A 23,246-nucleotide genomic window follows, 5' to 3' on the forward strand; every position below is an offset into this window, starting at 1 on the left:
GCAGGTACCAGGACATCAGTAAGTGCTCAGCTCCTAGTTGCCCCCCACCAGCCCCTTGAACGCCCCCCCCCCCCAGGCCATCGCCCCTCCTCGGCACCAGCCCCCCTCCCGTCCTGCGCACAGTGCGTGCCTGCCCACCTCAGCGCCCCGTGCTGCCCCTGCTCTGTGCCGCCTTCTCGCCCGCAAAGCCTGCCGTTGCAGGGACGTCGCCCATGTTCACATCAGCCTCTTCCACCCTTTACAGGTTGTTGGCACCCAGTAGAGATATCGCCTGTCCTCAGACCTCACATTCACACTGTCCCAAACTCCCATCGCCCCATCGTCGGACAACGTCCTCTTGTGTGGCTGCGGCCTTGTCATTCCACTGCTTCCTGCCTGTAGCCAGTGTGGCCACAAAGACTCCACGTCCCAGACCCTGGCAGACACCAAACCCACTCTCACTGCTAAGTGAATTCATCAATGCAGACAGCATCCTAAGAGCAAAACCAGGGGATGGGCTGGAATGCCCACAACGTCCCCCAGCAAGAAGTGGCTGCGCATGCCATGCCCTCTTGTCCCCTCGCTCCACTGGCCTCGCTGCCCCGTCAGCGTCTGCCTTCCTCCTGCAGGAGGGCCAGATGATGCTGAGTCCCCCGCCCGACAGCCCTGCCTAAAGGAAAACCCCTCTGCATCGCCTGACCAAGGGCTCTGTTCAGTGTCATGGCCCAGTTACTGAACTGGGGCCTGGGCCTTGTGGTCCCTCACAGAGGGAGCAAGGGTTGCACATGTGGAACCTCGGTTAGAGCACGAGCACCACCCGGGAAGGGGAGGGCAGCAAGCACACGGCCCTGCCCACCTCCAGGTGCTGCTCTGCACACGGTGTGCATTTCTACGTTTCAGGAAACACGAAGCTCACACCTATTGAAGAAAACTGGCAATGAAGCATACCAGAGCAAACAGCACAGGGCTCAAACCTCACAGGCCTTGTCTGCTCTGCTGACAGTGCCCTGGGCAGATACTGTTGGACCCACCACGATGTCCAACTATTCTTCCAGACCTGTAGCTTCAGCCTGAGTCTCTTTGACCGTCTGTGTCCCATGAGCACAGGGAGAGGCATGCATGCCCTCCCTCACACAGTCTTCCCTTCTAGGCCTTGGTCAAGGGATGCCCCAGCAAACTGCCTTGGCAAGACCCAGGGCCCCAGAACACTTGCACGTGCTCATTCCTGAGCCTGCCCAGTGGCACTGGCATCAGCAGCTCCTTTCACACTGTCCCAGAGCCACCATGGGGTGAGGCGCCAGGTCAACACAACACCACACTGAGACCAGTGTGTGAGCCTGGGCTGCTCGTCCACGACCACAGCAGCCACAGTCCTTCCCTCACAGCCACAGCAGAGCCACACAGCTCTCGGTCCTCAGTGCGCAATCAGGCCCCACATGAAACGGAGAAGTGACTGGGCAGATGAGAATCAACTCCAAGCCCCACTCACTCCCTGTGCCTGGCAGGACCGGCACTCTGAGCACCAAGGACATCAGGAACATTAGCACCTTGGGAAAGGACGGGACAAAGCAAAGATGACAGACAGTGCCACAGGACCAAGACACCAGCAAGAACATGGTCCTGGGCACACGTCCAGCAAGGCACTCGATCTTCACGGGTGAATGAACGAATGATGGGCCTCTGTCAGGGGCCAGAACACATCACAGCCGGCATTTCCCCCCAAATTAGCCTATGGTCTGGATACACTGCCAATGAGAATCCCGACAGGACATCTTTTCTGGGTAGGGGACAGACTGACTATCATTTATACCAAGAGGAGGCAAAAGCATTTTGAAAAGGGCTGGAGGGGGCATATGAAGGCCCAACAGGAGGCCAAGGCAGGCTGTGTGCTCAAGTGCGCACACAGACGCATGGATGGAAAAGAAAGCCCCTCACAGATCTGTCCCCTTGGGAGACAGGTGACATTCACAACCTAGGCCAACTGTCTATACGGAAAGCAGCCCAGTTGGATTCACACGAATCCAAACCTTGAAGTATCCAGAAGAGCCTGAAGACCTCAGTCAGGAAAGGGTTTATGAAATCAGACAGAAAAGACGGGAAGGCACAAGAAAGACAGTGAGACAGATGACATTGGAGTTTAACATGTTTGTTCATCAAAAACCAACCAAATAACATGAAAAGTAAGTACAGAGACAAAATATTCCATGCGTGTAATCCAATCACATACCTAGAGTACAAAGGAAAGCCTACAAATCAGAAAGGTTAAGACAAATGATTCGGCAGAAAGAAAAGGATGAGAGATTATTCTCAGAGGAAGAAGACTGAGGAGACAACGCTCCCTAGGTGTCAGGGACGGATGCTGAAGCGACAGGCCAACCACCAACCACGAAGGAACTTCTGGTGGAGCCGGCACACGGCAGTGGGGCAGGGGGGATCTGGCATCTATGCTGCTTTCAGGGCCCTGAGTGCAGGGACAGCCCTTGGGACCCAGCGGCACAGGCACCATGGGAGGGAGAGCTGGCTGCTATGTGTCCTGCCCGGTGCTGACCGCGCCCTAGGAGGTACGTGAGCCGCGGGAAGTCAGCTGCGAGGAGAGTGGGCCTGAGAGGAGCAGGCACATGCGGTCTGTGGGTCATAATGTGGCCAGGTCAGGACATACAGAACACACGCAGAGGTCAACGGAACCGGCAGAAGGGCGGAGGCAGACTTACGAAGCCAAGCACAGACATCGCGGATCGGGGCCTTTAATAAATGGTGCTGGACAACTGGACAGCATTTGGTGAACGGAAAAGGCAGGTGCGTACCTCACAAAACACAAGAATGAGCTCCAAGTGGACCTGAGCTCTACACACAAGAACAAAACGATACCAGCACCATGAGAAAACTCTGTCTTTCCCCATAACCTCAACAAAGGGAAAGATTTTCTAATTGTGACTAAACGTCCAGATGCACCAAAAGAAAAGATTAATAGAGTATAAAGTGAAAAATATTTTGTTTTTTGGGACACATTTGATGAAAATATTAAATATTAAAAAAAATGTCTTTAATGTTTATTTATTTTTGAGACAGAGAGAGACACAGCGTGAACTAGGGAGGGTCAGAGAGAGAGGGAGACACAGAATCCAAAACAGGCTCCAGGCTCTGATCTGTCAGCACAGAGCCGGATGTGGGGCTCGAACTCACAGACCATGAGATCATGACCTGAGCTGAAGTCGGATGCCCAACCAACTGAGCCACCCAGGCGCCCCAAAAATATTAAATCTTTTAATATAAATTACAGACAAAGGGCTCTAATCCTTCATATATGGATTTGAACAAAAAAAACCCCATAAAAATACCATAGAAAAATGGGAAAAGGAGACATTCCACTTCTCCTGGTATTAGACATAAAACCCAAGTTGAGTGGAGACCCATTTCCCCTACCCCAGGCGCCATCCAAGGGAGGCCGTGGGCAGACGGGCACAGCACACAGGACTCCACGGAGGGCATGCAGCGGCCAACACATCTATGGCCCTGTGGCCCCTCGTCTGGATGTACCTGGAGACATACCTCTGACAACACAAAATTACAAAGCACAGGCTTTGCGCTGCAGCACCCTTGTAACTGCACAACATTGGAAGCTGCCAAGATACGCAACTCAAGACTGGCTGAACACTACGGTGGGCATGCACAGAGTGATCCAGGGATCCTCACAAACACAGGAGGTAAACCAGAAAAACCACCAGCCAGAGGCCTGCACAGAGGTCTGGGAAGGAGTGGTCCTTCTCTGAATGTATGTGCTGCATAGTTTTGTCTTTTAGAACCATGTTAATGGTCTATGTGTTTACAAAACAAAATTAAAGCAACAGGAGAGAAGGGAGAAGGAAAAAACTCAATGGAAATGGAAACAAATGAACCCAACTGTATTTCAATGAGCATCACAACCACAACCAAGGGGAAAGAACTAATCCAAGGGAGAACAGGACTAGACTCTGTATTCAGTTTTTGAGCAGAGTGCACATGGGGGGTGGAGTACAAAGAAATTCTGACCTTGAGTGTTTTATATGTGTGTGTATATATACGTATACACACACACACACACACACACACACACACACACACACACACACACACACACATATATATATATACAGAACAGGTGAATCAATTCCGAAATGGTTTGCAGATAGGCTATCAGATGAGCAAACGAGTACACATGCTGATGCTCTTGGGAGCAGGCGGCTGCCGAGAAGAGCAGACCCTCGGGGAAAGCGCTGGAACTGGAGGAACTGGAGTGAACTTAGCACTTTTAATGTGTGTACATAGATGCACACGCACATTTTCTTGTCTGCTTAAAGGGCCAAGAAGCAAACACAGTGCCAGAGCCGCGAGTATGCCAAGCCCTCAGACTGGCCCTCCAATACCCATCTTCCTGGAAAGGAACCAGGGCTGCTCAGAGAAGCAGCCGCCTGCAGGCGGGGCGGCAGCACAAGATGTGCCTGGAGCCAGAAGGAAGGAGCATCCAAGAGGCACGGACACGTAGCAGAAGGACCCTCACCGGCCCCATCTGGGACAATGCAAGCACCAAAGTAATTAAGTGTAAGAACGAACTACAGACCCTGTAAAACAGAAAGGAATTTCTGAGTCCGTACTGAGAATGAACAGAGGAATCCACGAGCAGGGACAAGGGGTGCAGAGTGCCGGCTGTAGGCCCCTCCATAGCAGGGAAGTCAGCGCTCTGCACGCATCCCAGGAAAGACTGAACTGTGTAAGAAACGAGCAGAACGCCCAAAGCAGTGAGGGGCAGGGTGGCGAGGGGAGAGTGGAGGAGCAGTAGGTGGCCGTGTGTCTGCAGAGGTGAGACCCCGGGAACGGCAGGGCACGGCTGTGCGGCATCTACTAAGAAATCAGCAAACACAAACCAGCGTTCCATTTGAAAGGGCAACTATTGCCTTAAAAAGTGTCGGTGTCACAAAAGGCAGGGAACCTTCCAGATTATAAAAGGCGAAGGGGCCGCACAGCAGCAGCAAATCCGGTAGGGCGAGTGTCTCAGGAGGGGCTGGAAGCACCGTGAAGGGTGACAGGAACCAGCTGCCAAAGGCTGGACCACGACACAGAGGAGACGGGAGACGTGCCCCACATGCCCCCCAAAAACAGCACCGCGCCGAGGGAGGGGGTGCACAGAGGCCACAGGGTGAAGGGCAAGGCGGTGCAAGTATCCAGTGCACCGTTTCTGCTCTTGCAACTTTTCTGTAAGTGTGGGATTATTTACAAATAAAGCTGAAAACGAGAAACATTAAAACGATGAACTGCCTTGGTGTGGACTGGTGCCCGGAGGGGCGCACGGAGTTGGGTCCACCGCTGGCCTGCAGGGCATCTGGGCCCCCTCCCTCTGCAGCAGGAACCCGGGGGCGGGGCTTCCAAGGGAGCACATCAAATCCCGAAGAAAGCAGGGCTCACCCCTGGCAGCAAAGCCCTGGCAGCCCGCCGGCTGCTGGTCCTTCTCTGAAAGGAAGAAAACCAGTCCTCTGATGACTCGGCCCGCACAGACGGCTTCCGCTTACCTCGTGCTCGACCCTGAAATCCGGGGCTCCTGCACGCCAGCATCATGGCTGTCACATTCATAATCCCTCGTCTGGGACATTGCAGTCTTTTCCTGAGGCCCCAGGCGGACAGAAGTCAGAGGATCATCGGGACTCTCCCTCCACTGTCAGTCAGGAAGGCACCGCCCTGTGAGAGAGCAGAAGCCTCTAAGCACATAAACTCGGAAAACATCTTTGGGTTTGGGGAACCCGAAACGGCCCAGCCCAGCCCAGCCCCTCACAGCCCAGTGCGCTGGCCAGAGTAAGGAACATCCAGGCCCGAGCGCAGTTTCTCTGCTCCCTGTGCCCGGCCCCTGAACCCCAGCCCACAGGAGGGCACCCAGGCCCCTTGCCAGCTGACCCTGGGGAAGCTGCTGCCACCTCTCAGACACAATGTCCTCGGCTTCCAACAGGGACAGCACCACCCGCCTGGGGCTGCGATAGCGCTGTGCACAAAGCATGTGGCATGGCCCAGACAGGAAAACGCTCACGAACAGGCAACACTCACACAGGATCACCTGATTGATGACAAAGGGTGGACTTTTCTTTTTAAAATATTTATTCATTTTTGAGAGAGGGAGGGAGGGAAGGAGGGGCAGAGAGAGGGGGGGACAGAGGATCTGAAGCAGACTCTTGTGCCAACAGCAGCAAGCCTGACGAGGGGCTTGAACTCACAAACCATGAGATCATGACTTGAGCTGAAGCTGGGTGCTCTATCGACTGAGCCACCCAAGCTCCCAAGAGTGGACTTTTAAAAAATGGTGTTGTCGTGACTAGATACACACATGGGAAAAAATGGATCCTGACCCCTATCTCATCCAATACACAAAACTCCATTCTAGACGAATTATAGTTCTAAACATTACAAGTAAAACAATAAGGTTTTTAGAAAAAAAATGTAGAAGTTTTTTAGTCTTATAGCAGGTTTGGGTATCTTAATCAGACATAAAAAACCACTAAGCACAAAGAAAAATTGAGTTGACTATAATAAAATTAAGAGCCCCTGTTTATCAACACACCATTAAGTAAAAAGACAAGCCCAGAAAGGGAAATATTTGCTACAGAGAACATGCACAACACAGGACACACGTATGCGTATCTAATCTAACTAGTCCCAGGACATATACAAAATTCCTAGGAAAAGGCAGATAATCCAACAGAAAAATGGACGAGGACTAGAACAAACACTTTAATGTTTATTTTTTTTTATTTTTGAGAAAAGCATGCACGGGGAAGGGGAGAGAGAGAGGGACAGACAGTCCCAAAGCAGGCTTCGAGCTGACAGCAGAGAGCCCGGGTTCAAACTCACAAACCATGAGATGAAGACTTGAACTAAGTCGGATGTTCAACTGACTGAGCCACCCAGGCACCCTTCAACAAATATTAAAAAAAAAAAAATCCATGTGGCTAATAAACACATGGAAGTATGCTCAGCCTCATTAGTCACCAGGGAAATGCTTACGCCATCAAGAGCCCAATGGCTAATTAAAATATAATGCTAATGAAAAAGCATAACCAGTACACCTACCAAAATGGCTAAAATGGGAAAGGAAACCCATCACATGCTAGCAAGGCCAAGGCAGCTCATCAGAGCTTCAAGAGATGGGTCAGCCTGCTCAGGACCACAGCTGGCAGTACTTCCTAGAGCTGCACGTACACCCCGGCCCCCACCGAGAGCTTCCACTTACAGTGATAAAGGCTGGCAGAGGACACACACACACACACACACACACACACACACACACACACACACTCTTACCTGGACCTGCACACAATGTTCCCAGCAGCCCTGGTCACAATGGTCAAAACAAGAAACTGCCAAATGTTCATCACAGTAGAACAGACCCTCAAAGTTCCTCCAGGAGCCTACCCACAACCTAGGTGAAGCTCCCAGAGGGTGAAAGACAAAAGCCAAACACAATCAGATGCATACAGTACGATTCCCTCACATAAATACGTTCAAAATCAGGCTGAATCAGTCTCTGCTCTCAGAAGTCAGAAGCAGCCACCTCCAGGCCAGATAGTGAGGGGAGGGGCCCAAAGGGCAGTGTCATTTGACTTCCAGCTTGGCTCCACTTACGAGAGTGTTGGTTTATGAAAGCTCAAGAGTGTCCCGCCTGTGCCCTCACGCTTTTCTGTACGTACATGTCTCAGTTTCGGAAGAAAGCCTGCAGAATGAGGAGCAAGAATATCGCTAGGGACACTGTCCCTGACCCTCCCCAGCAGAGGCTGGTCCACAGAACCCAACTATGCTATTCAAGGGGAAATAAAACAGATTCAAAGCACCAGATGGGGTACAGCTAGCCAGAAACCCAAGGGCGGGAGACTACAAGCCAATCAGACACTTTCTCCAAGGCTCAGAGGGATGGAGACAGCACAGATCAACCTGACGGTGCTTGGCTTATGAGCTGAGATCACCTGCCTAGAAGAAATGCTCCCAGCCTTCTCCTTTCTGCCATATGAATATCCATACAAATTTTACTTAAATACTTAAAACTACTGGGAATGCCATTAAAAAAAACGAAACTCAAGTATTTCTAACTCTTTGCCCATCTGGGTGAAAACAGGTGGCCTTCCTTTATGGCTTCAACATTAAAAAAACACTGAGCAGTGTTAGTAAAATTCTGAAAAGCTAAAACATATCTACCATAACCTGAAAGCAACTCAAGTCAACCACCTGCACCTGCGTATCCCCTTTCAGTTCTTGTCCATCCTTTAAGGCTGGTCCAGAGCAGGGGGCACAGTGGTCGCTGAAGATTACCTCTGAGATGCCTGACTGGCCCTCCTTCCTCAAGTCGTCCCTGGATCAGTCCCTCCATCCAGAAAGGCTCTCCGATCCGGGACAGACACCACGTCCCACTGACTCCAAATGCTCCGGGTCTGACACCAGACAGTGATGGCCCTCCCAACTCTGCTCTTCATTCCTGAAGTTGTCTTCATTCTTCTAGCTCCTTTGCATTTCCATGTGAATTTCTTCTCATATTATCTTTGTCTGGTTTTGGTATCAGGGTAATACTAGCCTAAGAAAATGAACTGAGAATATTCCATCCTCTCAATTTGCTGGGAGAGTTTGTGCAGAATCGTTATTATTTGTCCCTCAAACGTTTGGCGGAATACACCAGTGGAACCATCTGGGCCTGTCCTTTTCTTTGCAGGAAGGTTTTTAATTACAATTTTAATTCGTTCAGTAGATACAGAGCTAACCAGTTCTTAAACTTCTTCTTGAGTCATGTTTAGCGGTTTTGGCCTCCCAAGAATTTGTCCATTTCGTGTAAATTGTGTCAGATTTATTGGCACAAAGTTGCTATGCCATTCTTTTATTGTCCTTTTAAGATCAATATAATATGTAGTGATGCCGTCTCTTTTGTTCCTGATGTTGGTAATTTATGATCTGGCTTAGCCAGAAGTTTGTCAATTATACTGATCTTGAATAAGAAAAAGACAGTGTTGGGCTTCATCAATTTTTCACCTATTTTTTTTTTGCCTGCTTTAATTAATTTCCACTTTGATCTGAATTATTTCCTTTGCAGTCCTTTGGATTTAATTTTTTAATTTTAATTTAAATTTTTCTAGTTTAAGGTAGAAATTGAGTTTAGTGCTTTGCAACCTTTTAAAGTTTCAATGTGAGTCAGGCATTTAGTGTTATAAAGTCCCCTTTAGGGTATAGCTTTTGTGGCATCCAACAAATTTTGATTTTCATTTTCATCTAATGCAAAAACCTGCCAATTTCCCTTTTGATTTCTCCTTTGACTCATGGATTACATAGACGTACATGATTTACTTTGCCAGTAGCTGGTGATTTTCTAGATATCTTTATTGGTTCAGAAAAACTTATGATGCAGACAAATGGCCCATCTTGGTAAACAGCTCATATGCACTGGAAAGCACGGTGTTGGGTAGACTGCTCGATGAATGCCAACCGGGGCAGGTGGGCTGATGGTAGCAGCATTCATTTTCTGTCTACCTGTTTTACCAATTTCTGAGTAAAGGATACCAAGAGCTCCAACTTTATAATTGCAGATTTATCTATTTCTCTTTGCAGTTCTATCAGTTCTTTGTTAAGTTTATTTATTTTGAGAGAGAGAGAGAGAGAGAGATGCAGAGAGAGGAAGGAGAAAATCCCAAGCAGATTCCATACTGTCATTGCAGAGCCCGACGCTTGGGCTTGAACTCTCAAACCGTGAGATCATGACCTGAAATAAAATCGGACGCTTAACCGAGACCCTCAGGCACTCCAGTTCTATCAGTTTTTGTTTCACGTGTTTTGTCGCTCTGCTATTAGGTACATACAGTTTATGTTGTCCTCTTGGTGAATTAACCTCTTTCCCATCATGAAATATCTTTATCTGGTAGTTTTCTTTGCTCTGAAATCAGTATATTTGACATTATTACAGCAAATCCAGCTTTCTATTAGTGTTAGAATTGTACATCTTTTGCCTTCCTTTTACTTTTAACCTATTTGTGTCTTTACTATTTAAAGTGGGTTTATTGTAGCCAGCATATATTTGGGTACTGTCTTTTAATGCTGACAAATTCTGCCTTTTAATTGGGTGTTTAAACCATCTAGATTTGTGATTGTTGACATGGTTAGGTTGAAATCTACCATTCTGCTACTTTAATTTTTTTATTTTTATTTAATTTTTTATTGGGGGGGGGGAGGAGGCGGCGCAAAGAGAGAATCCTAAGCAGGCTTCACGCTCAGTGTGGAGCCTGATACATGGTTCAATCCCACTACCCTGAGATTATGGCCTGAGCCAAAATCAAGAGTTGGACACTCGACTGAGCCACCCAGGTGCCTTCATTTTGCTAATTTAAAAAAATTTGTCTCATTTATTCTTTATTCCCCTTTTCCTTTTTGGATTAAGTATTGTATGTGATTCAATTTTATCTCCACTGCTAACTTACCAGCTGTATGTAATTCATTGTTTTACTATTTTAGTAGATGCTTTTGGGTTTATAATGTCCATATTTAATTTATTATAGTCTGCCTTCAAGAGAAATCATACTACTTCAAGTACATGTGTCTGGCATTTCTCCTCTCCTGGACCTCGTGCCATTCTTGCCATATCTTATTCTATATATAACCACCCCCCCCTTCTGCTATCTTATTACTTTTCCTCAAATAGTTATCTTCTAAAGAGATTTAAATAATAAGACAGTATATGTGTATCTAGACATGCAGCTGCCATTTCCAGGAGTCTTCACTCTTTTGGGTAGACCTAGATTTCCACATGGGTTCGTTTTCCTGTAGCCTGAAGCCTTTGGTGCCATTCCTGTAACATCTGTTGTGGTGAAGGTCTGCTGGTGACGGATTTTCAGCTTTTCTACATCTGAGATATCTTTACTCCACCTTCATTTAACAACGTGTTTACACGGGCAGAGTTCCAGGCTAGCGGCTCCCTGGCCTCTTCACCCACACTTTCCAAAGAGACATCTGCTATCATCTGCACTGTCGTTCCTCTGTACGTAGTCTTGTTTTCTGGCCACTTTTTTATTTTCAGTAAAAAAATTTTTTTGATGTTTATTTATTTTTGAGAGAGACAGCATGAGTGGCAGAGAGAGAGGGAAACACAGAACTCATAGCAAGCTCTATCTAGGCTCTGCATTGTCAGCAGAGACCGACACGGAGCTCAAACCCACAAACTGTGAGATCATGACCTGAGCCAAAGTCAGACACTTAACCAACTGAGCCACCCAGGCACCCCGTTTTCTGGCTGCTTTTACGACTTTCTCTTCATCACTGATTTTGAGCCATTGGATTATCATGTGCCCTGTGTAACAGTATTTGTGTTTGTGTTTAGGGTTTGTTAAGATTGCTTAAGTTGATAGTTTTCATCAAATTTGGAAGCATTTCAGCTAATATTTAGTCAGATAGTGTTTCTTCACTCTTCCTTCCCCACTGGGATCTACAATTACACAAGTGTTAGTCCTCTGCCAGATGTCCCACAGTTCAGTCCTGCTCTTTTGCTTATTTGAGAGTACTTTTCCTGTCCTTGTTTTACTTTGCATAGATCTTACTGCTTTGTCTTCAAGTTCACTGAGCTTTTCTTCTGCAGTGTGTAATCTGTTCATCCCACCCAGTATGTTTTGCATTCAGACATTTTAGTTTCAACTCTGTGAGTTTAATTTGGATCTTTTTGTGATTCAGTCTTTACTTCATCTTGTCTCTACTCAATGTATCCAGTGTTTCCTTTAGCTTTTTGAACACATGGAATATAGTTATAATAACCTTTGTATTCCTATAAATATTCTTGAGCTTTGTTTTGGGACACAGTTACTTGGAAAATGTGTGAAACCTTCAGTTCTTGCTTCTACCACTGGTTAGGGGCACCAGAGCACTATTTATTCTATGGATAATTACCCTCCACTGAGTAGTCAACCCAGTGCCCTGTGAATTATGAAGGAAGGTTCAGTCTGCCTCATGACAAGACCCCTTTCACAGTGTTCTGAGAGCTCTGAGCATCATTCCCTCTAACTCTTCTGGGGGATTCTCCCTGCCTCTACCAGCTTCCTCACACCCACATACTGAATGGCACTCTCCCACAGGCCTCTAAGTTCTCTCTACTTGCAGCATTCCACTCTGCTGCTCTTCCCTACACGCTTCATCACCGTGGCCACCCCAGACTCTAAGTTCCATCTCCTGAACTCAGGGGCTCTGCCAGACCCTGCATCCCTGCAGCACAACCTGGAAACTCTGCTCATGCAGGGAGCCAGGAAATCACTGGACTCACCTTGTTCGACTCTCATCTCACAGGAATCAGTATAGTTTGTCGTCTTAGACCCACAACTTAGAAAACCAAGGTTTCATAAATATTGTCCAGCTTTTTTGAAATTGGTCAGAGAAAGACAAATATCATATGACTTCACTCATATGAGGACTTTAAGATACAAAACAGATGAACATAAGGGAAGGGAAGCAAAAATAATATAAAACCAGGGAGGGGGGCAAAACTTAAGAGACTCTTAAATAAGGAGAACAAACAGACGGTTGCTGGAGGGGTTGTAGGAGGGGGGGATGGGCTAAATGGGGGCGGGGCATTAAGGAATCTACTCCTGAAATCATTGTCGCACCATGTGCTAACTAACTTGGATGTAAATGATAAAAATTAAACAAATTATAGAAAGTAAAAAAAAAAAAATGTAACTATGTTATACATTAAATATAAATATATATGGTCCAGCTTTTTATTAGTTCCTTGTGAGAGGGTAAATATGACCCCTGTTGCTTCATCTTGGGAACAGGAGGAAGTGCAGGTACTCTTGTTCAGCACTGCACAATTACACAAATAAAGTATTACAACTGTGATATTTAATTTCCCTTCCTCCCCAGAGGGTAAGCTCCATGAGAGCAGGGATGATATTTGCTTTGTGAACCACTGCATCCTTGGCACGGAGTAATCAAACATTTACTGAATAAACACATTCCATAATCCCCTGGAATTTATCTTGGCATAGTGTATAACTAAGGACTTAAAATGTTTGTTCGAGGCTATGCGACGTATGGTTCCAAATATATGAGAGTCTGGAAAACACTAAACTATATTAATGGTACAAAGACTGGCTACCAGTGATTCAGGGGAGGGAGGAAGGTTGAGCAGGGGATTTTTTAAAGTTGTGAACATATTCAGTCCAATTTTGCCATTGTGGATACCTGACACTATACATTTGTCAAAACCACAGAAATTTATAGCATAAAGAGTGAACTTTAACATATGCAAGTTAAAAAAAATAATTTAGGAAGTCGAGGTTTCTCAAAATGCAATGCAGCATAGGACAAAACAATCTACCTGTATTGCAAATGTATGAAACAACCTCAAAGGAGGTGGTGGAAAGGTGCTAACCTGAATGACTTTGGAAATGAGCAAGGATATAAGACTCAGCACAAAAGGAACTACATACAGGCACTGTCTCTAGTTGATAAAGTCACTTCTCAGGAGTATGGGTCTCCAACTCTGATACCACTACATGTGTACATGGGAACTGAACAATTCAGCAAAAGGATGGCAGGTTACAGGTAAGCGTGGGGAGGAGGCTAGGATGACCCCACATGGGGATCGGTTAGGGTGGAGACAAAAGTCAGAACCCGTGAGAGATGGGTTCCTCAGAACCTGGAGAGATCTCTGTGTGTATGTGTGCACACACATACACCCATACACAGGTCAGCGTGCACTCACAGATTTCCTGGTTCCATGAGCTAAGAGAGCCTAGAAGCAACAACAACAGCCCCCAGCGAGGATCATACCCAGTGCCCAGCTCTGGGCTCTGACAGCATTCTCCTTGGAGAAATGGCTGAAATCCCTGGGGCAGGAAAAAGACAAGGTGAGTTTGAAGGGTCCCACTGAGGCAGTGAGGAAGAGCTAAAACAAAGACAAAGCCCCACAGTGATGGGGTCTGTCAAAGGGACAACGAAGCCAACTGAAAGAGCTCTCAACGACCAAAGCTGGCGCAGTGTGAGGGGGAAAGTCATATGAGATGATAATCCAAAGTATAAAATATCTGAGCCCATACTGATATAAGTGAATAACCAAATAAATAAGTGAAGTGGGGAAAACAGACACATCTCTCCTTGAAAAGAGCAGTCTGTGTAAATGCTCTGCCTCCAAGGACATGGCTCTCCAGCACGCCCTTCCTCTCAAAGGCGCACAGCGGAGCACCTGGCAGACACAATTCCACCAGGTGGGGTGCCTGTGCCGAGGCCACGCTGGCTCAGAACAAATTCCTGGGGAGCATTTCTTCACCCCTCACCTTGCTGCCTCTGCTCCACTGCCGTCCGGAGCAGAGGATGAGGTGGGCTGGGCCTGTACAACAGACTCAGTTCACCGACCAGTTTCTGTTCTAGCGCCTGGTCATGTCGTATCCATTTTTTCCAGAAACGTGATGCACCCTTCTCACTGTACACAGCCGGCCCTCCTTTACTCTCAGGAGGCCTTGGTTTGCTTGTCCCTTGCACCCTGGACATCATCTCTCCTCTGGACTCCCCACACCCATCCCGACCCACAACGGACCACCCTGCAGCCTTCTGGCTCAGGCACCTTCTCCCTGACCACTTTTCTGCTGATTTCTCCCCACGCAGCATGTTCTTTCCAAGCAGCCTGTCCTCTGGAGGACTAATTCCTCCTAGGAGTGTCCATCCCGTTTTGTCATTGCTAATGGGGCTCTCATGTTGGTAATGGATTTCGGACTTCAGTTTCCTTTCTCAGTTCTGCCAGCTCACTTCCTCTCCTGCTATGTCGTCTTTTCTTTGAGCTCTTTTTTATGTGTTTTGAATTTTGTATTTTTAGTATACAGAAAAAGTTCTATCTAAACTTTCCATCTGTTAATTCTTCTGTTTGCTTCACCCACGGTTTAATTGTGCTCATTCCCTCTTCTCTTCTCCTTCTTCAGTCTGTACATAAGGTCTGGCTCCTGATTATTGCTCATCTTTAAACAAGGAATGAGACAGTCTCAAACCGGGTGTATCATTCCAGGATGCTCTATCGCCAAGTTTTCTTACAGGCTCTGCCCTGGAAATGAGTTTCTGGTATTAGGACCAGAATCTTTCGGTTGCAAGTGACGGAAATCCGACTCAAACCGAAAGCAGACCTAACGGGGCTGTCTGGGCCGAGGCCCCACCGATGCAGGGGTCCCAGAAAGGCCTCAGGGCCACCTCCCCCCGGCGCTCTGCTCAGGCTGGCGGCACTTTCAGGCGGGCTGTCTCCGCGCGCCACAAGTTCCTGCCCTCTGGTCCAGCGAGGGTCCCCCAAAGGCTGTGGCGACTGCCGTGGCCTCGGCCCAGCTGGGGCTCACAGGGGGCCTGTCTGCACAGCCGCTTCAGGGCCGGCGGCAGCCCAGCACCAGAGCTCACTCCAGCTCACCTCCCTCACCACATGCCTCCCACATCTGGTCTGTCCCACAGCCACTGCTGTGTCACGTAAATGCCGTCAGTCGTGTCCCTAAATCCTCTCTGTGCATCAGGGCTTTGGCTCTTGCCGCCCTCTCCCCGTCTCTTCCTCCTCCGGCTATGGCTCTTCCTTGGGTTCATTGTAGATTAAATCTCGTTCTCTAGTTCTCATTCTTTCTGTTCATTTCAGTGAGTTTCAGGGAGGGAAGTAGAATAAACAAGTCTTTAGTCAGCCATCATCTCCAAAAGGCCTGAGTTCCATTCTCAATGCTGTTTTTAATAAGTTTTCCAAGTTCTGAACAACGAGGGCATCTCAGTTTCATGTTCTGAAAGCTTGGCTCTAAGCAGGAAGCACAATGGCCCATTCTCTACACTCAGTGACCAGGACAGGCTGGCATTTCCCGCTTGCGCCTCCCGCAAGGCTCTTCTCATCGACCCCCTCCAAAGGTTTCAACCGTGACCCGACCTGCCAGTCATGGCATCAACTTGTGGGTCAGGACCAGCTTTTCAAACTTTTCTGGGAAGGATGTTGGACCACACCCCACACAGAAAGGACGCTTGTTTGGAGACACTTGGGTGCAGCACAGAGTGAATCTCTGAGGGCGCTTGGACAGCTGCCGCCCTGGGGACAGCACTTGGCCTCTGGTCGCGGGAGGCTCCATGACAGTCAGGACACCCAGACACGCTGGGCTGCACAGTCCCTGCTCCTGTGGTCCTTGCTGTTCGGGGCTTCTCTCACCAACAAAACTGTACCAGGACCCCCGCGGGACCATACAGAGAGAACAAAATACGCATCACACATTCAGAATACGCATCACACATTCAGGTGCCAGAGGTCAGAAAAGAGAAGCCAGCCTGTGACCAGAACAGCCCCACGCCCGGTCCTCTTGTTCCCCAAACCCTCTACAAGCATGGCATGACCCCACCAGGGTCTGAGAGAAATGAGGGCAGCTGTGAGAGGGTTTTGTGACAAAGGGGTGACACCAGCTCTGGGTCCTGCGGTCACCTTTCCCAGAGCCCACAGGCCGGGGTGCCGGCCAGCCTCCAGCTGGTGGGAGACTCCACCCAATTGCCTCAGCCCCCCAACTGGCAAGTTGGGCGTATCGGCCAGAGTCTGAGGGCAGGACCAGGATGGAGGGAGACTCAGGTCTCTGCAAAGAAAGATGTAGACGACGGTTTTCTTATTACTTTTATCTCATGATTGTTTAAAAATGCTCTGATTTCAGGGGCGCCTGGGTGGCTCAGTCTGACTGAGCATCCAAAGCACCTGACTTCGGCTCGGGTCATGATCTCATGGTTCATGAGTTTGAGCCCCGCATCGGACTCTCTACTGACAGCCTGGAGCCTACTTCGGATTCTGTATCTCCCTCTCTCTCTGCCCACCCCCCGCGCATGCTGTTCTCTCAAAAATAAATAAACGTTAAAAAAAAAATTTGATTTAAATGCTCTGAACTAGAATCGTGCCTTCTGCTCGCTACTGTACTAGTGCCTAGACCTCTGCATTGTGAGTCAACACTCAATAAACTAAAATAACTGGCTGGTTTCTTAACAGAAGCCTCCTTTTGAGTGAAAAAATGGCTGAAGAGTGTGACAGGCAGAGGAGCGGGGAACCTGGTGGGGGGGGGGGTGTTAAGGGAGCTTCTCGCCTGTCCCTCCCCTTGGGGGCGCCAGGGAGGCAGCAGCCAGCAGGGCAGGGCCTGGCAGCGTGCAGCCCTCAGGCCACAGACTCCGGCACAAACAGAAGAGCCAGAAGGAAAATAAGCTCCTGCAAACACTGAGGGACAACTGGAAACACAGACAAGAGCAGCCCGCGGCCCGGCCCTCATCGCAGGGGCACGGCTGCACCTGGTCTCTGGAGCGCAGGGGGCCTCCGCCTTGCGGTGGTGGGGTCTGGAACCGTCTCCTCAGGCAGGCCGTTTCCACACCTGCCCTCATTTCATTTCTCTACTTCTACGCTCTGTTTTTGTCATCTGCACTTATTTCCAAAACAGTATTTTCAATAGAACAGAATGTTTTCATTTCTATTAGAGGCTACGGCAACGTTCCTCAGAAAGTCCTGAACCTGTCCCTCTGCAGGTCCCAGCCGCCCGTGGGGCAGAGTGGCCTGCACACCTCGGGGATGGGAGGAGCAGCCAACACCCGGCCCTGCCCCTCTCCTCTGCTGGGGGGGGGAGGGGGGACTTCGTAGGGACCTTCAGAAGAGCTGACTTCACAACTTCCTCATGCATTCTGGGACTGTTTTCAGGAATATGTAAAGGGAGGCTAGGAAAGGGGGCTTCTGGCCCTGGGTCAGCCTGCCGTCGAGTCCTACGTGTGAGCTCCCTGCACTCTGTCCTGAGAGATGCCCCCCTCACTTGCCACATGTCCTTTACCTTGAAAGTCCGCGCAGGCGCACCTCGGCAAGGCCCCAACCCTCCTCACAGTCAGCACAGACGGAGGGCCAGCTCTCCTCCCTGCGGCAGAAGGCTGCCCCCTGCTCAGCAGGTCCCGGGGGCCAGCTGGGGCAGGTTGCAGCCCGGGTGACATGTTCCCCAGTGGGGAGGTGGCATTTGAGTGGAGAAATGGTGCCTGGCTCTCACTGAGGCTACTGCCAGGGCTGCCCCCCTCAGCCTGGACTGTTGGGTCCTGATCCTACTCAGGTGCCCCCCAGCCTCACCTCTGGAAGAGCACCAACACAGTGCGGACAAGTGAGTGTGTGTGAAGACACACGGTGATGTGGCGACAGCTGTCCTGGGATCGGTCCCGGGGAGCTGCATGCGCGTCCGCCCTCTGCAGACCCTTAGCCGTGCGGGCCTTGGCCATCTTCCCCTCCACCTCAGGAGTCAGGTCCTGCTCAGGCCTCGCCCCACGGATGAGCAGAGGGCAGCCCAGGGTCATCTGCTGGCCCAGACCTGCCCTGTGCCGATGCCTGGAGCCGTGGTGGGGCAGCTAGGATGGCTGGTGGGCAAGGGGCACGCCCAGAGCAGGTCTGGTGTTGTGGAGGAGCCCCAACTGCACTGCAGGCCTCGAGCCAGCAACCCCCACCCCCACCCCAAGGGCAGCTGCTCACTGCTCTCCGCCTCACACTGCAGGAAAGTTCCGGGCATGAGTGGGCGACAAGGTTCTTGATTCCAACTTCCTACACGAGCCCTAGAACAGAAGACGCTCTGTGCTGGCTCCTAATGGGGGCTGTTTGGAGAAGGAGTCCCAGGAAGCTGCAATCTGCTCCTGGTGCCCAGCAACTCTCCTCACTCCAAGCTTGGGCACCCCACCCCCGCCTGGTGTCTGAGAGGCGGCCCCACACAGGCCAGAATGGGGCTCGAGGCAAGGTGGACCTACCCACTCCCTTAGGGTACATGCTCTGCTGCCCTGGATACCCCCATATCTGACTCTGCCCTCAGCCTCTCCAGAAGCGACTTCTACACCTGTGTCCTAGGAAAGGACAGGGACCACGGCAGTGATGAGGGAGTCCCGAGACTCCCCACAGACACAGACACCATTGGCACCCTCGGGTCAGGGTGAGCAACTGGGACACTAAACAGCACCCTCCATTCACTGGTTCTCGTCTAGACAGAAAATGCCAAAGATCGGAGCCACCTCCCACCTCCCTGCCCCCGCCCACCTGGCCTGTCCCACTGGCAAGGGCACCTTGATGGCACTAAGAACCAAGCAGGCCACCACCCTCCCGCCTGCATGGGACAGCCCCTCACACTAGGTCTGAGCTCTAGAACAAAAGCCTGCCACCTCCTGAGTGCTTCATCCTACGGCTCAAAGGCCAGCAGATATTCCCAAATGCCAAGGTTGCCAATTTCTGTGAACAGATAAACCCACGCAGCTAAACACGGCCTAGCAAAGGAGTAATTCACTCGGGGAAACTAAGCATTTTGCGAGCGGCCGCCACAAGGGGCCCGCGTCCGTGTGGTGGAAAAGTTTACGGAGAGACGGATGAGCAGCATGAAGTTCTAAGGTCCTGAAATTACATTTCAGGAAGGGGAGTAAAGTCAAGTCCTTTTCCAACACAGAAACCATAGCAGTACTTCCCACCCACAGACACCATGAGCGTAACTGCTGAAGAGTGTTCCTGAGCAAGGAGGGCGGACCGGGGAGCAGGAAAGCACGTGGGGGACACTGACCATTGGCTAAAGTATTTTTCAAAGTGATAAAATGACATTTTCAGTCAAAACCACAACAGCTAGTATGATGGTTGCGAGAGTTATTCTCAAGCCCAAAAGGAGAACAAAGGTGCTGTGTGACCACAAACTTCCTTCTTTTAATGGATTATTTCAGGCGGGGGGGGGGGGGGGGGGGCGGTGGACAGACAGAGAAGGGGAGAGAGAATTCCAAGCAGGCCCTGGGCTGTCAGTGCAGAGGCCCACGAGGGGCTCAAACCCACGAACCGTGAGATCATGACCCGAGCCAAGATCATGAGTCAGACGCCTAAATGACTGAGCCACCCAGACGCCCCATGAACTTCCTTATTGGGAGGACTCAGAGGGAGCATATGATAAAATGTCAAACACCAGAGAAAAATAAAACAGAAAAATTTTATCAATCCCACAGAAAGCAGGATAGAAAACATCAGGAAACAGATGTAACCAGCAAATGGAAGATTTGAGCCCTGCACACCTGCAGACTGGTGCCAGCAGCCACTGGTAACAGATCCCACTGGGGTCTGCACAGGGCCCTGAGCACCGTGAGGCCTGGGAGCCACACCCTTCTGTCACGAGTGCGGTCTTCAGGGCTTCTGCTGTCTGTGAGGGAGTCCCTTCCAGTTACTCACTGGAGGTTCCAGAAAACTGCAGATAAACTTGAGAAACATTTCACCAACTCTGACTATCAGAGGCTCCTTTCTGCCCAGTCCCCGTTACAGAAGGAAAGCAACTTCCTGGAACCAGAAGGGCCAGGCTGAGCCGAGTGTGGTGCCAGTGCCCTGGAGAAGGAGCCGTGCCCCTCCTCTGACACAGGAGACCAGCCCACAGCACCCACTGGAAATATTCTGGAGTAAAGACTTCCATTTCTGTCAGAATAATGAACCAGACAGCTGGCCCAACCCTCTAAGAGAGAACAAAGAAACGATATTACGAGGGTTTTAAACAAGGTGAGTCACATGCATCCAGTTTTAAGATGCTGGTCTCTTTCCATCCAACAATGGAAGAGCGTTCAGTGGTTAAAACTCTTGCTGAGGACAACTAGAAAACCAAATTAAAAAAAAAAATGGGGGGCCCCTGGGTGGTTCAGTTGGTTAAGTGTCCAACTCTTGATTTCTGCTCAGGCAATGGTCCCAGGGTCATGGGATTGAGCCCCATGTTAAGACTGTCTCTCCATCTGGGATGCCTGGGTGGCTCAGTTGGTTGAACATCTGACTCTTGATTTTGGCTCAGGTCATGATCTCACGGCTTCATGAGTTCAAGCCCTGTGTTGGGCTCTGTGCTGGCAGCGTGGAGCCTGCTTAAGATTTTCTCTCTCTCTCTCTCTCTCTCTCTTTCTCTCTCTGCCCCTCCCCTGCAGGAGCTCACACTCTCTCTCTTAAAAACAAAAAAAATTTTACATCTATTTGAAGGGGGTGCCTGACTCTTGATTTCAGCTCAGGTCATGATCTCACAGGGTCAAGCCCCGCGTCAGGCTCTGCACTGGCAATGAGGAGCCTGCTTGGGATTCTCTCTCCCTCTCTCTGCCCCTCTCCCACTTGTAATATCTCTGTTTCTCTCAAAATAAATAAATAAACCTAAAAAATTTGTTTTTAAAAATAAATAAATCTATTTGAAGGCAAGGGAATGCTACAGTATAGCCGGGAGCCACAGGGCCAAGACCCGGGGAGGCCACGGGAGAAGGGAGCCTGCTCAAGAGGGCCTGGGCATTGAGCTGAGTGTCAGCGTGGCTGTGCAGCACATCCGTCACCTGTCCAGGCCACGCTGCCATGCAGCTAGGACTTACAGGGCAAGGCACGGGCTAAAGGCAACGGTGACGAATGGATTACATAGATGACAAGATTTAGAATTTCAGGAGACAGAGTGAAGAGGGGAGCTGCAGGTACCAGCTCCACTCCCCACAGTTCCTGATGTCCCCACATGATGCAAGTGATGTGAAGGCTCCCAGATGGCATTAGCCATTGAAACTGTCCAAGAACTCAGAAACTGCCTCATCCTTCCTTTCCTGGAAATACTGAGATGCCATCAGAGAATCTGCAAAAAGGAGATCTAAGAACAGACCTGGGTCACCTCAAGTCTCACCTGTACTTCTGTGCACAATCCATTATGCATAGCACCTGCTAGCTCTCTGCACCTTCTTCTTTAATCAAACTATCCACACATACGGTTTACAGGACCGAGGCATGCTCTACCCCCGGTGCCCCACTGTCACCCGCCACACTGTCCTTCCCACACCCCAGGGATTAGCTTCCCCATTCACTACCTTGTTTTGGTAAAGAATATCTCAGTCACTTCCAGGGAAGGAAGGATGAGGCAAATTCTGAGGTCTCTGAAAGTTACAATGGGTAAAAGATAGTATACTAGAAATCATCTTCCATCAGATTTTTTGACATTGCTTCACGGACTTCTAAACTCCAGAATTGCTATTAAGAAGTCCAAAGTCATCCTGGTTCTTGATTCATGAACTGACCTGTTTCTCTCTGCCGGAAAGCCTCAAGAGTCTTCTGCTTGTCCTGTTCCAGAATTTCAAGGTGATGGGTGTGATTTCATACACTGTGCTGGATGTCTGGTGGCTCCACAGCGTTTTCTTCAATGACTTTGTGGGTGACTTTCTGTCACTGATGTTTCCACTCTTCCATGCCCGCAACTTTCACTACTGGCTACTGGACTCCCCAGACAGGTAGGTCCTCTAAATGTTCTTCCCTCCTATTTTCCAGCTCTACGTTCTACATCCTGAGATCTCCAACTTCATCTTGTAACCTACCGCTGTAATCTCCCTGTTTCTGAGCCCTACAGAGGGCAATTACGCCAGGCGATGCTTAGATTTAGAGACATGGTTACCACCTGTTAACCATTCCTTTTCACAGCTCATTCTTTCCTTTCAAAATCATTTCCCTCCTTCTTGCAGACTATTTAACAAAGCACCTTTAACAAAGTTCTGTGGATAGTAACCTACTGTGGTTTATTTGGGAAAACCTTCATTTCACCTTTGTTCTCAAAAGATAATCTGGCTGGACGCCCAGTCTTCTCCCAGCATCTCAGACCACTTCCACCACCTTCTGGCTTGCCTCACTGCTGCAGAGAAGGCAGCCAGCAGCGTTGAAACCATTACTGGGATGGCCTCTCTCTTACTCCTGAGTGCACTTTACTTATTTGTTTGTTTGCTTATTTATTTTTGAGGGGGGGGAGGTGCCAAAAGAGGGGGACAGAAGATCCAAAGCAGGCTCTGTGCTGACAGCAGAGAGCCCGATGTGGTGGGGCTGAAACTCACCAACCGCAAGATCGTGACCTGAGTCGATGTGGGACACTCAACTGACTGAGCCACTCAGGCGCCCCTGTTTATTTATTTTTCAAAGATTTTATTTTTAAGTAATCTCTACACCCACCATGGGCCTCGAACTCACAGTCCTGAGGTTGAGAGTCGCACGCTCCTCCCACTGAGCCAGCCAGCAGTCCCACTACTGGTTACTTTTAAAATCCTCTCTTGAGGGGTGCCTGAGTGGCTCAGTTGGTTGGGCGTCCAACTTTGGTTCAGGTCATGACCTCACGTTCTGTGAGTTCGAGCCCCACATCGGACTCTGTGCTGACAGCTTGGAGCTTGGAGCCTGCCTCAGATTCTGTGTCTCCCTCTCTCTACCCCTCCCGTGCCCACACTCTGTCTCTCTCGTTCTTAAAAATAAATAAACAAAAAATATTTTT

The 23,246-nt window shown here is 49.5% G+C and overlaps 1 protein-coding gene across 2 annotated transcripts in view; it reads right to left on the reverse strand.

Moving 5' to 3' along the window:
- Positions 1-23,246, reverse strand: part of ARHGAP39 (Rho GTPase activating protein 39) — a 109,075-nt gene that overhangs the window by 55,130 nt on the left and 30,699 nt on the right. For both annotated transcript variants that reach the window (XM_047074360.1, XM_047074359.1), the window contains exon 2: positions 5,523-5,688. In XM_047074360.1, coding sequence (XP_046930316.1) covers positions 5,523-5,602 — 80 coding nt within the window. In that variant the 5' untranslated portion in view covers positions 5,603-5,688. The remainder of the gene's footprint in view (positions 1-5,522; positions 5,689-23,246) is intronic.

Source organism: Lynx rufus, unplaced genomic scaffold, assembly GCF_022079265.1.
Source record: "Lynx rufus isolate CCGP_SWC_20201006 ecotype Redwood Valley unplaced genomic scaffold, mLynRuf1.p SCAF_12, whole genome shotgun sequence".
NCBI classification, from domain to species: Eukaryota; Metazoa; Chordata; class Mammalia; order Carnivora; family Felidae; genus Lynx; species Lynx rufus.